Source organism: Centrocercus urophasianus, unplaced genomic scaffold (genome assembly GCF_019232065.1).
Source record: "Centrocercus urophasianus isolate 14NV4802_14NV808 unplaced genomic scaffold, USGS_Curo_1.0 seq_23, whole genome shotgun sequence".
NCBI classification, from domain to species: domain Eukaryota; kingdom Metazoa; phylum Chordata; class Aves; order Galliformes; family Phasianidae; genus Centrocercus; species Centrocercus urophasianus.
In genome coordinates this window covers 9,773,673-9,790,014 of record NW_024884789.1, presented here as the reverse complement: position 1 = coordinate 9,790,014, position 16,342 = coordinate 9,773,673, and the positions used below count along the sequence as shown (strand labels likewise).

At 37.8% G+C, this 16,342-nt stretch overlaps 1 protein-coding gene and 1 long non-coding RNA gene across 3 annotated transcripts in view; one reads left to right on the top strand and one right to left on the bottom strand.

Annotated features, from left to right (window-relative positions):
* The window catches only part of LOC122163441, a 34,208-nt gene extending 30,721 nt beyond the window's left edge, over positions 1–3,487 (bottom strand). The window contains exon 1 of the long non-coding RNA XR_006169917.1: positions 3,386–3,487. This is a non-coding gene — a long non-coding RNA (uncharacterized LOC122163441). The remainder of the gene's footprint in view (positions 1–3,385) is intronic.
* SLC12A1 (solute carrier family 12 member 1) overlaps positions 1–12,060 on the top strand; it is a 44,594-nt gene extending 32,534 nt beyond the window's left edge. For both annotated transcript variants that reach the window (XM_042824668.1, XM_042824667.1), the window contains exons 20-26: positions 2,512–2,655; positions 4,918–5,049; positions 5,272–5,383; positions 6,846–6,932; positions 8,757–8,892; positions 10,834–10,901; positions 11,925–12,060. In XM_042824668.1, coding sequence (XP_042680602.1) covers positions 2,512–2,655; positions 4,918–5,049; positions 5,272–5,383; positions 6,846–6,932; positions 8,757–8,892; positions 10,834–10,901; positions 11,925–12,060 — 815 coding nt within the window. The remainder of the gene's footprint in view (positions 1–2,511; positions 2,656–4,917; positions 5,050–5,271; positions 5,384–6,845; positions 6,933–8,756; positions 8,893–10,833; positions 10,902–11,924) is intronic.
* The last annotated feature ends 4,282 nt before the right edge of the window (positions 12,061–16,342 follow it).

The following is a 16,342-nucleotide window of genomic DNA, read 5'->3' as shown; positions in this document are numbered from 1 at the left end:
ATATTTCACATGCACAATTGCTACAGGCTCTGCACAAGGAAGACTGATGAATATATGTAGTGCCACTATCCAGCTTCTAGAGTAGTTTCTACACATGTGACCTCTACATTTCCTCATTGCTTCTTCAGTTTCAATTCTGCCAAAAATCCTTGCTAAAGCCAACATCCTCTGGCAGTTGCAGAGAAGGCCAAGCCTCACAAAGTTATAAGTTCTACACACCAGATAACTCAACTTCCAAAGCACTTCTAGCACAGGCACAAGCTAAAGCAGTAAAATCACGCTGTGCCAGAGCAGCCTGTCACTGTGCAGCATGGCTGCTTCCTGCTTTTGACACATCTTCCTCACTGCCTACCTGAGACCTCTGGGCTGCTGGGAATTGGGAAGCTATGCTTTCAGTGACCCAGAAAGCCATAAAAATCTTGAAATCACAGGAAGCAATCAATTCCCCTTTCCACTTTTTTGTTCATTCTTCCTCAGATTAGCAGTATATATCCTTCAAGAGTTCCCTCAGGGAAAGAAAGAGTTTTCCCTCAAAAACCTTTTGCCATGGAGTTCAGGAAGAATGTCATATGGGTTGAAAACATGGAGAGAAAGCACACAGACAATATAAACAAAGGGCTTTCAGGAATGACATACAGAGGTGGCCTTGGTTTTCCTCTTTAGGACACAAGAGTCCAACTGGCTCTTCATGGATGCTGGGGAGGGAACAGCTCCATTTAGGGACCCCACTAGAACAATAATCATGTTTTCAGCATGATAACTTTCTCACTTTCTGCAAGCTTCACTACTTGAGCAGGCAGATACAACCTAAACCTAGAGATACTCCCAGAGCCCCATGTTCTTCTCACCAGAGAAAGTCTTTGTGTTATGGACGATATCTATAGACAAGAGCAGAGATGCTCATAGGAAAGGAGAACGGCGACTCTCTGCTGCCGCCTGCTGCAAACTGCCTCCAGCTTCTCCCCACAGCATCCCCGAGCTGCTGACAGATCGCGCTCCCGGCTGTTAAAAGAGCAACCGGAAAGGACATAAGAAATAGCTCAGCTAAATAAAACCGAGTCTAGCTCCTACCTAACCTTTCCTCCTTCTAGGATGGATTCTAGGGTAAGGCAGCCCTCAAAAGCAAATCACCTAAGAATTAAAACGATCCAGAAACACAAAAAAGAATATGCAAATATTTACCAAGCAGCCTCTCTGGCAGCCTGATGTGCATGGAGAGCTGCAGTACAAAACGAGAACTTAAGAAAATAGACCCAAAAGATCTATGCTTTCCTCAACCCCTCTAATACCTCCAGTACAACTTTCTACCCTCTTTGCATGATCTAAGTCAGAAACTGACTGATGAAAAAATACATTAGTTAGAATACCAGTGAAACTATAGCAAGTACAAAGTATTAAGACACTAGAAATGAGAAAAAGTTAGAAACAGTAGGGAAAAAAAGAAAATCCTCAAATATACAGAAGTGCTTTGAAGCAGATGCAGTTTCTGAAATGGAAAAAAATGATTATTTTCTATTTGCTATGAAATTCTGTTCAAGAGAGAAACTGAAAATCTATTTCTGAATAACCATTTAGTGGTTATCATCAGCTCTAATAATTAGAAGCATATGGCTGTCATGGATTCTAAAGTAAAAGAAATTATATTCATTTATGTTGGCAACCGAGAGTGCCAGCAGTGGTTATGATGTCTAGCTGATGAGGTTTTTTCTTTGTTTTAAAACAAAAAAAACCCCCAACATTTACCTCATTCTTAGCCCCCATACAACTCAAACGGACGACCTTCCCTCTAGAAAACAGCCTTCTGAAGGTAAATGTATCATATTAATTAGCACCTCACCATAGTGTATTCCATAATAACACATGGTACTCCTTTCTCAGCAGAAGTCTAATATTGCTAAGATGGAATTATCTTTTACATTACTGAATTTACAGAATTGTTCAGCTAAATCTTAACTCTTTGCAGCAAATGCTAAAAGAATAAACGATCAGAAATATTTCAGCATAGAAACCGATCACATATTCAGTACCCTCACATTTTTCCACGAATCTCAAGTCAAACTGATGCAGCCCTGTTCTTAGTCCAGTGGCCCAAGGGCTTAAAACAAATACATTAGCTTTCTCACTATAGGAAAACAGCTTTCCTAAAGTGTCTTCAAATTTTTAAGAAAAACAACCCTCAAACATAACTAAATACATAGCGTACTTTAAGTGACCATGAAGTGCAGTAATACTGAATTTGGCCTGGAAAAGGAAATCTGGGAAGAGTTAACTAATCCTTTAGTACACACCACTGCTGCAAAAGGCATGGGCACTCTGTGTTAAGGATTCCAGAGATTAATTCAGCTTCCTCTTCCCTATTGGCACAAGAACAAAGTACTTTCTTCCAGCAGCTTTACATTTTGTACTAAGAGCTACAACAGCAATTATAACATCACTATTATTTCAATAAGTGATTTTATTTAAAGTAGAAAATGATGTGTTCACAGTTCCCTTACGTTTTCCAATATACAGAGGAATTAGAGAAGCTGGAGCAGGAGAGATTGGTACTGGAAGCTACAATTAAAGAAAATGAATTTGAAGAAGAAAGAAGTGGCATCTGTGGATTCTTCAGAAAAGCCAGAAAACTCAATATCACAAAACATGAAACAAAAAATGGTAAGTTTCAAAAGGAGAACTTCTCCCTGACACTTTAATTCATCACACTCTCACCAATATGCAAAAACTGGACTTCAACTCCAAGGCCAAAGCTCTCGAGCCACACAGAAGCTCCTGGAATGAGGCCTCTCTTGTGCAACATGCCTTAGTGGCCATAATATAGTCCACAATAGCACATCCTCCTGAGGTAGAAGACCATGTAGAACACAACTCCTGTCTGCTCCCGTTCACTACATAGATTTAAAAACAAGCTCTCAGTTGAAAAGTCCATCTGCCAAAAATTGTATGCGATTATGAATGCTTGAGGAACACAGATCAAGTCTTATTTTTTACAGGTATTTTCTCTTTTTAAACAAAGCCACTTTATTCCCCCTCTAAAGAAAACAGGAACACATGCAAAATACTCAGATATGAAGCAATCCCATTTTATTCAACATTCACACACACACACACACACACACACACACACACACAATCCATCTGGAAAACAGGTAAAAACAGCACTACTGCTCTATATTCTGAGCATAATTTCACAAAAATGTACAAATGAAAATGGTAAAAATACTGAAAGTACATATACAGCATGTGGTAAAATAACTAATTAACACAACATAAATGTACAGCATATGAAATCAAAATTACGTTTCAGATATAGTAAAATGAGACAGAAGTACAGACAAAATTAAAGGTCTCATTTCAGAATTGCTAGGCTGCAATGATAATGACCCACCTGAAGTTATGCTTGTATGCAGATAAGTATTTTCAGAATTTTCACCTGCAGAGTCTATTACATCTGGCTGTGCATGCAGCTCTTGGAGGTATCAAGAAGATCTACAGACTGAAAACACAAAATGTTGTTATTCTTTACTTTGCAGACTTCAGTTCATTTTGCAGGCTTCAGTAGAATATATTTTTATTTTAAAAAAACACCACGAAATGTGCACCCTTTCTTCAAATGCCTGCTTATTTAGTTCAGAAAGTCACAAATCATGTAATATGCTTCCTCCCCAAACTTGTTGCATCTTCTAGCACAAAAGTTACAATCGTAGAGGAAAGCCCACAGCTTCTTTAGAACTGTTGTGTACATGCTTTAGAAATATAGGAAACAGAACAAAGCAACCTGGCAAAGTAAAATCTCTACAGAAGCCTGTCTGGTCCATTTATGCTGTTCTGAGATTGTATTTTTTTTTAAGTCATTGGAAGAGAAGCAGTAATAAAGCCACAGGCTTCAAAAGATGGAATTAGAGATGCTATTAGTGCATAGATGGGACCATAACTTTTGACAACAGCCAAGCAAAGAGCAGGAAGCAAAGTTTATTTTCAGGAAATAACAACCCTCTCAAGCACACAGAAATTGCCATCCTTGCCTCCATTTTCTGCCTTCCAGTCTTAGTCTAATGTGTGCTCTTACTAGAACCAGTTAGCGGTATGTATTAACTGTTAGCTTTATGAAATTCTGTACTTTCCAACAGAAGATAAGCTTGTAAACAAACACCAAGCAACAGGCATTTATTTCTAAAATTTATCATATATTCCTTAATTGCTTTTGAAAGTGCCAGTGAAATCTAGGATAGTTAACAAGATATAGAGAACAAATAATCAGATAAACCTTTTGAAGACATTATGATGCAGTGACACAATATTACAGGTTTGTTTCCTGTGTGTACTGGTACATTAGGTGTCCATACTACCTGTGCTGTCAACTTCTGTAGTTTTAGAGTATAGGAATTATAGCACAAGCAAGTCAGATCTTTACACAAATATTTCACATCTGTTTTAACAAGACAGACTAAAGAAGAAAGCAAACCCATGTGACAGCAAACAAGTACTTTTCTAGTTGCCCACCTTGATTCAGGCAACAGAATGCAACCACACATTTCAGAAAGATGAGTTCTTGTTCCTTATGGGAACAACAGCCAATTCTACTTCCCTAAGTTTATAGAGGGACTCATAGATCTGAGGTATCAAGTAGATTAATTGATTTTAGAGTCTGATAGTGAACGTCATACAAACATGCCAGGTTAGAGAAGCAATTGATTGAGTTTGGACAAACCCAAACATACAGCTTGTTCCTAAGTAAAAGGTGAAATAAGGCAAGGTTAAACAAGATTTCACAAATCTTTTTCTCCTTTATTTTTCTACAGAGGAACTCAAAAAACTATGTGAAAGTGACAAAATAAGTCCAGATGTTTTTTCTCCAATGGCTCCCTACAGCTATTCAGCTTCTCAGAAACCTGCCTTATCTTCTCGTTCTCATTTCAGAAAGCACCATTAATACAGTACAGTCAATGCATGTGGGAGAATTCAATCAGAAGCTTCTAGAAGCCAGCACTCAGTTTAAAAAGAAACAAGGAAAAGGCACAATTGACATTTGGTGGCTATTTGATGATGGAGGTAAGGAATTAATGTAAGAACCACAGGAAGAGAGATTTCTATGCTGCCATGCAAAAACATTTGGGAATTTGCACAAAACTGTTTTACAGTTATGTAGTTAAGTTTATCTTGAAATACTATAAACAGACAAAAAGCATCTCCAACATTGGCGGGGTTAAGGATAGCATTTTTACCATACAATGCACTAATTCTGTCTTCCTGCAATTTTCTATCTTTGTCTAGGTCTAACAATCCTAATTCCTTACATTCTAACTATCAGGAAGAAGTGGAAAAATTGCAAATTAAGGATCTTCACTGGAGGAAAAGTCAATAGGATTGAAGAAGAAAAACTAGTGTAAATATCCCTACTTTGCCTCACTGTTTAAAGAGTTTGAACTGATGAATATAACGCATATACAGCAGAAACTGGAATTACTCAGCACAACAGGTTTGCTGTAGCATGAGCAGTTCTAAAAGAAAAACAAAGTACCTCACAGAAAGGTGCTGAGTTTATGGCATGAGCCTTAAGGCTCATTGTAAATGGTGATTACCAAAGAAAACTCACATCCAGATATTTTCCCATTAACAGCTCATATTCCTTTCTCTGAGAAGAGCACTCTGCACACTGTAATGAGATTATCACTTGTTTTATGGGATTTACATGAGATTATCTAGTTAACAGTAAGTGAAATTGCACACGATGCTTCTCATGTGCAACTATCATAGCCCACATGAATATAATTAACCATAGTAAAAATGTAAGGAAGGTAAAGATCAAGTTAATCAATTAAAGACCAAGTCAGTTAACTTCTTTAAGAAGTCTAGATTTCATAATCATTTGCCTTCAAGCAAATGAAAGGTACTCATATAAGCTTATTATCATCACTGTATGTAGGACCTTTTCTTCTGAAGCACTTTACACACTACAGGCACAGCCATTTCACTACCAGGTGAAGTAGGCAATTTAGGATGAAAATCTGGGATGGATGCTACTTCTTAAAGAAATATAAGCACTACGTAGTTAGTTATCTCCATTTAAAACTCCAGTGGAAAGCAGGTAAGACAGATGCAAGAACAGGAGTATGAATTCAGCCAGTATCACTAGGATTACAGCACCGTGCCCCATCAAGACAGCTGCCACAGGTTTTGTTTGCACATAAAGGAAACCTTTACGGAGGAGAGTTCCTCCTCACTGCTGTGGTACTGCCAGTTACAAGGACTACCCTTAAAGTTAACGTCCTTAAGCAGAACAGATATGTACATGTTTGTAAAAAAGAAATAAATTTAGGAGTTCCCAACCATATTTATACCAAAGGCAAAACTGACAACCGATTCTCTACACTCAGCATGAGCACACAAAGCTGTAAACTATTCCTACTGTCAATTGGTGCAGAAGAGCACTGTATTTTCTCTTATGAAAATATGGAAAGACAATATTCGAGTAGATCAATATAAACTTGTGCATAAAAATATTTTAGGTATTTCATATCAACATTCTGGACCACATTTTCACTAGAACATACACTACCAACTACACTAAGAATTGTTCTTAATCCATGCATTTTTCCAAAATGTAAACACTCTTCAGTTTTTGTTATTTTCATAAATCATCATTTAAATAAATTATACCAAAGCGATCACATCAATCCAGTTTTGTAATTGGAAACTGAAACACTAACTAGGGCATTTAAAGTACTCTGTCATATATTTAAAGGTAATGAGACAAGTGCGTTTGATATCTTAACTCATTTATGCGTTCTCTTTGATGCAAGGCACTCAGAAATACAATGATAAAATATTATCTCTTTTGTTTTCAGGATGGCTTCGCTTCTAAGCAAATTTAGAATAAAATTTGCTGACATTAATATCATTTGTGACATCAATATGAAACCCAACAAAGAGAGGTAAGAAAAATTACCAAAATGCATTATTTAGCAGCAGGCATTTATCAGGAGCTTGTTTCTTGTATGCTGAGCTTTAAAAAAGAAAAAAAAAGATGATGATGAAATAACAGTCACTTTATTGCAATAATTTCCCAAGTACCCAGAGTACGAAAAAAGAGAATAACATTTTAACAATCACAATCCAAAGTGACAAAACTATAGACAGCCTTTTTCTTCATGTTGCAATGGTAAGACATAATTTTAATGAAGACTAACCAGACAATATATTTAAAAGCCACTACATTTAACAGGGCAGTTTATACTGGCTTTTCATATCCATTAGTTTGCAATACACTTCATCATATTAGCCAGTCAGTCACAGTTCTCTTCTCTGCTAACTCACTTTTCTGCATTTTACCATGCATTCAATAAACTTAACAACTTTCTGGTCAAAAACAAGCATACTTTTTCCTTTCCCCTGAGAATAATATTATAATACACCCCCATAACTCAAATACATTTTTAAAATTTTTTATTTATCTATGGAATTAATGTTCTCAGGTGAGTTAGGAAGTTGGTAAGATAGTGCTCAGGAAACTCCACCTCCAACTGTATTAGCTACGCTTATTTTCAGATCCTGTAGCTACTAAACATTTTGCTCTCCATAGCAAATTATAAAAAATAATAATAATAATCTGACCTTCACAGATGTCTCCTGGTTTTTCTGGCACTTCATATAGCAATGCCTTCCATACACACATTATAGGAAGCCCTTACTTCAGAATCTGTTGTAAAAAACCCCAGTAAAAAGGATAAATGCACCTCCTCTCTTCTGCTCAAGGGTGATCTGCTTGCTCATATAACATTTGGATTTCTCCTTCCATGCACTGGAGATTATCCAAGATATTCAAGACTCCCTGCTTTCTAAAGCATCTCTCTATCACTATAGCCTATTTCTTCTACTTTTTGTATACAAAAGTATATAGTGCTTTGCTCTAGGAACAACTAAATCCTAATTAATAATATTGCTCTTGGTCCTAAAGAATGTTCTCATCTTACTATCCTCCCTTCCAACCCACCCATAGTCCATAGATACTTCACAGTCAAAGGGCTCCTCTTCGCCCCCCAGAGCCTTCCACTGAGCTGAGGTGCAACCTAAGGTTAAGTCTCTTAATTCTTTTAGGCTCTGGTTTTCCCCACAGATAGCATAGAATATAAAACACACATTAACAGAAATAGAAACACATTTGCATTAACAAAACATAAACTTCCTGGAGTCTCTATGGGATTCCAGAAATTTCCAACCAACAGACAAGCAGGGATGTACGGCAGGATGATAAACTTCTTCAGAGAATCAATAGCTTCAAGAACAAATTAAGAGAGAAACTATGGAAAAGGTGGAAAAATGTACAGATCTCATCTCCATATAACAAAAACTAGAAACAAAAAACTAAAAGCAAACAACAACAACAAACACCCAAAACTGCAGCATTTCCCTCAACCCCTTGCTACAGGAGATTTATATTGTCTGTTTTTCTATTTCATTACATCTGTGACAGTAAAACTGTATAACCAGGAAAATGCAGCAAATTCTCTGCAACTGTAACAGGCTAAACACAGTGTTTCATTATCCTCAAATAACCTTTTAGTCATCCTCAAATTACCTTAACATATTGAAGAAGTACAGATAAAACCTGGGGCATAATGCAGCAAAGAACATTTAAAGTTTTCGCATGTTTTTAAGCTACATTTATAGTCAGCAGGGCCTGCCATACACAGCATCTACAAAATAAGCTAGCGAGTGCATATCCTGAAGCAAGGCCTCCTTTGTAACTCCTGTTTCAGTTGGAAATTCTTTGAAGAGATGATTGAACCCTATCGTCTCCGTGAAAGCTGCAAAGATATAACAACTGCTGAGAAATTAAAGCGAGAGACTCCATGGAAAATTACCGACGCAGAGCTGGAAGCATTCAAAGAAAAGGTAAAGCCTTGCCTACCTTTTTACTCTCGTACCTATTCTTATGCTTCAGACCAGATGTTTCGAGTTATTAGTAAGAAAATGTGAAATACGAGATATGAAATTAGAATCATGACATGAAATAACCTGTATTTGCTATTTGCAAATTGGATTTATGTTGTGAACACTGGAGGCATGTTATGACTGCATTAATCAGCACTTTGTAACACCTCAGCATGTTTACAAGTATCTTCAAGGCCAGTGGGAAGCTCTGCCCATATTCAAAGCCAGCCACATGAAAGCCTCTTCTGAACCAGAAGCCAGAGTACTGTGCTAAGCCTGAGCTAATAAGATCTGCTGAGAGGTTTATTGGACAGTTCCACTGTTTAGAGTTTGAATGTCTTAAAAAGAGAACAGTTCAAAACATTAACCACTTTGGGAAATTAGAGTTGAACCCAGACCCTGCAACCAGCTCTAGGAATTTGCCCAAAAGGCAAGATTTAGCATGGATTCTTACTTCAATGGCAGAGCTAAGTTTAAACCTGCCAATAATGCAGGAACTCTCCCACAGTCTGGAGATATTTTAAGGCTGATGCTGGCTAATCCACTGGGTAAACTGGAGACTGGGATGCACTTTAATATTGCTGGAATGCACCCTTTTAGCAGTGATCTGCCAGGCTTCATCAGGCCAGTGCTGACAGTTTATTGAGAAGCGTTCATTCTTAAGAGACAAGTTCTGCTGCAACTCTCAGAGAATGAATCTAGGAATCTCATTTATGGCTCCTGCTGGATTAACCTGAGCACACTTGGAGTTTAGTTATCTCTGCTTCATGGTGCTGGCAACTTCCTCAAGTGGAGCAAGGACTGTGAGTCAGAGCTCAGAGCTGTCAAGGGTCACGGTCTGACATATTAACATAAGCTGAAATCAATGCCGATTTAAGATTACACACCGCAGTACTGACGGCAGCAGCTAGGAAGCAGACCGGCTGCTCACAGTATCGCCCTTTTCACAGATTTGATAACCAGCATAAAGTTACGGCAGTCAGCTGCCTGCAGAGAACTTTTAAAAACACTCAGCATAAATCAAAGGCTGGGAGTCTTTATAACACCTCCATAATGAAAGACTCCCAGATGTAAGCTCTTGTATGCAGAAACAATGACAATGCAACAGGAGGAAAAATAAGTATCAGTACACACACATTTATATAATGGTTAAGCTTGGTCCTGCCTGGTCACTGACTAAAGAACCAAGAGAAAAACCTCCATGTTTAAAGCAGTCAGCAGTATGATTAAGGCTAAATCTCCATAAAATAAAATCGCAAGGACTTCAAGAGATCATGGAGTCCAACCCCCTGCTAATGCAAGTTCCCTGCAGCATGTCACACAGCTTGGTGTTCAGATGGGTCCTGAACATCTCCATGGAGATTCCACCACTTCTCTGTGCAGCCTGTTCCAGTGCTCTGTCACCCCTTACTGCAACGAAGTTCTTCTACATGTTTGTATGGAACTTTCTGTGTTTGAGTTTTTGGCCATATGCACCACTCGGAGCCCAGCCTCATCCACTTGTAGCACAGCACTGGCAGATATAGGAATTAATATATTATCCACCATCAAATAATAGTACAAGAGTCTCTGAATAGTTCCCAAACAGCTATATCACATAGCCAAACAAATACTTAAAAACTACATCTGATCCAGACATGGTACTGTGCCAGTACAAAACCAATCTCCATTCCTAGGAAACCTTAAACAGATGGCAATGACTCTGGCCCCCGGGTAACAAGGCAAATCAAGAAGAACATCCTAGGACAGGCTCATATTTTGCCATCTCTGTCGCACTGGGTCACAGAGCAGACCTGGCTTCCAGAGCTGCCAATACAGTAACAGGAAATCTTATGGGCAACAGGAAGGACTGCAGATCACTGGCTGAATCTTTTTCTTTAACCCGTGTCTTGATTTAAACAGAGTTATCGCCAAGTTCGTTTGAATGAACTCTTACAAGAGCACTCGAGGGCAGCTAACCTCATTGTCCTGTGAGTAGCAAAGTTTTATCTTTAACTTGGAGAATAAGCTGACGTGAGCAGGGATTCTGGAGTAGATCAACAGAAATACTTGTATTAACTCACTGAGGGGAAAGTTACTTTTTAAGCGTATTTTGAGAGCTTAAATCCAGGCTGACAGTTCTCTGGGACTACTCTAAATATGAATCTTTCCTCATACTTCTTCATAGCTTAAAGTAAATCTTTGAAAATGTATCAAAAATGTCGTCTTCACATCCCACTCTCCATGTCGAGCATTACACCTGCTTACCCACCTGCAGGAAATACTCATTATGCTTCCTTTCCCCTCTTCTCCCTCAAGCTATTAAGAACAAAAAGTGTGAGAAAATATTATTTTGGTTTGCACATAATCAATAGAGTTGTTAGCCAAGACTGAATTCAAGTTATGTGAAACTGAATTAGCTGATGAATTGCATAAAGGAAAATCTCACCAATAAAGATACAAAAACTCATTTTCAAACCAGTTTTCAAAAAGTTTAAACAGTTTCTTAAACGTAGTCCATAAATCAGTATTCCCAATGCAGAGATAAACATCTTTAGCCCACTTAACTGGGTCTCAAAATAGGAGCGATCGTGTCATATTTACCACAAATGGAATCACACATCCAACCTGCCATCCTACAGTATCTACAAATCAGGACTGCAAGAAAGTGCATGCACTGTACTTTTTTTTTTTTTTTTTTTTTTTTTTTTTTTTTTTAATTATTATTTCACCGTGTGTGCAGCTTGATGGTGCTCAGAATGCTTCTTTAGCTATTCGGGGAAAAGATATTCTCAAGCAGTTCATTTTCACCACAAATAGCCACGTTAAGCCAAGAGTTTGCAAGACCTGGTGTTAGCTTTGTGCTTTCTAAGATGAAAATAATCATACAGACTAATTATGAACATTCTGAGTCGCACATGAATAGCCAACACTTTCTGCTTAATATTTAATGAGAACGCATGTCTCCCTTTTTCTTAATAATGTTAATGCTGATTTTCTGTCTATCTGAACAGGAGTCTGCCAGTGGCAAGAAAAGGAGTAGTGTCCGATTACCTGTATATGGCTTGGCTAGAAATTCTCTCAAAGAACCTTCCTCCAATCTTAATGGTCAGGGGCAACCACAAGAATGTACTGACTTTCTATTCTTAAATCTGCAAATAAATACTGCTTCCAAATGGCACGGTCATAATTACTAGCAAACACAAAGCAGAATGAATGAAAATCAAATGCACCAACTTGGAGGAGAGAAAAAAACTATCGTATCCATTAGGTCAGAGCCATAAAGTGATATAAAGCAAGCAGAATACCCACGACGCTGTTTAATTATAATATTGCCAAATTAAAACCTATGCCTAGAGCAGATGCCTTTACCTAAATTGTAATGCTAATTTAATGCAATGTTAATTCAAATGCTTCTAATTAACTTGCAAACAAAAAAAAATTGCATAGATAACGAGATGGATTCTATATGACAAGAGCTGATAATGAATTTTCAAGCTCTGACACGGACTGGAATGTATGATTGCAGTAACTAAAGGTGGTATGTAAATTTCAAAAGGAAATTAGGGAGCTACTAAATATTCAGACAATTTTTGCTATGAATGTTACGAGTTAAGAAAATCTGAGATTATACTTTGGGATAATATATACAGTGATTCATGCAAGTGATTAGAGAACAAAATAAATTTGATTAGCTGAGTTGAATTGAGTTATTCTTTATTTATATAAAGTTTTATATAGTTTCATATTTCCTAGACTTTCTAAATAATACTCATTATACATCAACTTGAAGTAAAATAAGTCCATTAAGCTGTGCATTTTTCTATTTTCTATTCTGCACCATTATAGCACTTCATCATTTCAGCTGTCAATAAAAGTAGATTCTCCTTTTAATGGGGAAAGCTATATCCAATGGGTAAGCATTATTTGAATTAAAGACCATGAAGGAGTACAGCTCCTCTGGAGAGATTAACGGAAATCTAAGCCCCAGGAAAGCCAGCAGACCCTGATTTTCTCTAAATGCTCATCACAAAGCAGGCCTCAGACCCCATCTCTGCTTGAATTATGAGAACATAACTTGTGGAGGACCTAGCGCTTCATCTCCAAAAACACCAAACGCTTGATATTCATATTTTTCAAGTTTAGCAGCAGCAATTCAGCAGAACATGGTAATAAAGTCCAATAATCCATGTTTTATTTTCTCCAGCTATTGAAGGCACAGTATGAAATACTGATATTTTCTCCCAATGCTCTTCCTTTGCCCCTTCTTACACATTTACAACCAGGGTGAAGGATCACTTTGCAGTTTAACTGCAGGACACAGATACACGAGTTTCCTGGATACAATAAGACTTCTTCACAGCTCTGAGCAAACCAGACCTCAAATTCTGCACTTGCAAAACATGGAAATTATTTCCATCCTTCACACTGACATTAGCAATACTAAAGGAGCTTGCTACATGCTGTCAGGTCCTTCTGCATTTGTAGAATTGCAATGGCCACCACCCTGTTGGTCTCTCACTGCAGACAATAAGCAGATATAACCCAAAAACAAGTTTTTAGTGAGGCTCTAATTAGACCTTCTTCAAGAGCTTCTTACCACAAGACACGGAAGGTAGATGAGCAAGGATAGCTTCCTAAATATTCTCAACTACTGCAAATTCTCAATCAATGGGGAACATCGCCCCAATCTGATGGCAGGGACCTAAGAAGATCTAAAAAGAGAAAACTCACAATACACATTAGCAATGGCACTTTCAGTACTATATGCACCTTCTCTACAAACATCGCTGTGAGCATTGCAAAAATGAATCCCAAGAGGTTCATTTCTAAATGAGCAGCCATCAAAAACTAAGTACTGCCAGACACATCAATGTAAAACTCTTTGCTCAGACTACAGAGATAAATTAAAGACATATCCACACCGCAGCGCTGCGGAATTTACAACCAGCAACGCAAACACACAACAGTGCTTTACCATCTTAAAGTGAAGCATTATTTCCACAAATTGACAAGTCATTTCAACACAGCAGTTTCCAATGAGCTTCCACTACATTGTCCTCACAGTATTTTTTAACACATTTGCACAATTATTGTGCTGAAAATGCAAATTATGAACTCTCAAATTGCAACTTGCAAAATTTTATCAGTCCAGCTCCCTTCCCACTCTGAAACAGATACTTCCATTTTTTTTAGCATACATTATGCATAAAACAACTGCTGAATTTTAATTACTATGTTAGTAACTGAATTTTAATTACACATTTGACAACTCTAGGAAAAAAAAAAGTGGCTCTAAAACTGTCTAGCACATTTTGAGCATACACCACACTACCAACTCAACACATTTTTATAACCTAGTGTTGATTTGATCAGATACAACAAAAGCAAGAGTTGATAAGGTCACCAAAGATATGCAAGATGGAAAACACCCTTCTATGAAGCAAGAGCAAAAATATTCTGAGATTTCTTCAAATGCACATCCTACACTTCAGACAGCTAAGCTACAGCCTAAAGGGCTCAAACATACGGCTCAGCCACTCGTGGAGGTTTATGAATGGGCAAATTTACTGTGCTGCTCCTGTCCAAAAGGCAGATTCGTTACCCGGTGTGCAGTAAGCCAGCCTCACACACACAGCTGAGATACTGACTCACTGAGAACTGTGCAAGTTTGGGTGCCATGTAATCTTCCACAAAGCTAGCACACTCCAGGATATTTGCAGCACTTCTTTATACCTGTTCTTATCACTTGACCACCACCGTGATACAGGCTCCAGCCTTCAGTGGATCAGTTAAAGATAGGGCTCATCTCCCTATCCTCAAGCTAACTAGCCATGCTAATTAACTGCACGCGTTCTGAAGATGTTCCTATCTTCAAATACAAGTTTAGTCACCTCACTGTGATTAAGAGTTCCTCTTCTTAATTGCTTCAGCAGTTTCAAGTAGAGAAAAGTACGTATTTTCTATATCTAGGGATTCATATACAAAGATTCACACAAAGTTTAGTTCTTACTGACAATTCCTTCCTTTGAGAATTACCTAACAATATAGGTTATATCAATCTCATGTTCTCCAAAGTTTTGTTAATTAACATCAAGCAACACTTAAGATACACACTTCAATACAACATATAAACAGACAAAAGCTAACACTACCAGAAAGGCAGCTGCTGTGACTTTCATAATCCAGAAACTTAAATCAGGGAACCAGGAAGCCAACCATTTGAATACCTGTCAAACCTCTAAAAGCAGTACTGTCTTTTTGAATCTCGTGCAATACTTTTGCCTGCTTCCAAACCTCATCCAAATCTGTAGAAGTTTTACCACTTTGGTCTACATATAAGCAACAACAACTTGTATTAATTACTGTACAACTCCCTCCTTTTGGGGCAAACAACATACCTAGAGCCATTCTATTTCAGAGGGCTTCCGTTCCTGCTTGAGATATTTCTTTCTGTAGTGCATACACAGCACCCATTGTTGTATTTTGAATTACTTCTACAGTGGCTGACATATTCGTGATTCCCTTTTCCAATTCACTCACCCCTAACAAAGGAATAAATCATAGAGCAAAGGAGTGGAACGCACTGGGCCTCCCAATTAAAAGATTCCCTCTCCTTTGTCATCACCAACTGTACAATTTGTCCCAACACACAAGTTTCTCCAAGATATATTAGCTAATGAAATTCCCTGCTCAGCACGTTCGACAAGACGAGCACAATCCCAGCAATTGGTCTTATTAGCAATCTGAATTGCCTTTTGGATTATTTTACAAAACAGATCCCAATCCCTTGGGTTTCCTGGTTCCATACATTCCCCTTAGTTTTCTGTATCACCCAAAGGTAACAGAGGAGCATTACTCCATTAGTTCTTTCATTTATTTCTTTAAATGAAACTGTATAACTAGAGAATTAAGTAAAATATAAAATGAATAAAATCAGTTACAAAAGCAAAACTGATATTGCCTGAATAAAGTTCACTCCTAAAAAGGTATTCAAACTGCTCCAAGGGCAGCTTATGTACTTCTCCTGATTTTTTTTTTTTTTTTTTGAGGAATTGATTCCTCAGCTCCCCATTTTTCCTGTGGATCTGCTATCTCCTGCTGTAATGTACCCAACAGTCAATCCCTTTTACTTTCACCACAGTGCTTGCTGCTAGGAGTACCAGACAAGGTCCCTTCTCAGAAAAAGGTTCATCTTTCTGAGATCAGTTACCACACTTCCAGATTACCTTTTTTTTTTTTTTTTTTTTAAAATCGAAGCCTACATACCCTACTCTTAGGCATCCATGTGTCTGACCAAATACAAAATGCTGGCTAATTACCAAACAAAATCAACAAAATGAAAGCCTTTTATTCTGCCCTGACACTGTAAGGTCAATATCTCAATTTAAGTGTCACTTTTCACCCCAGCAAGTGAGAGGATATGATGGAG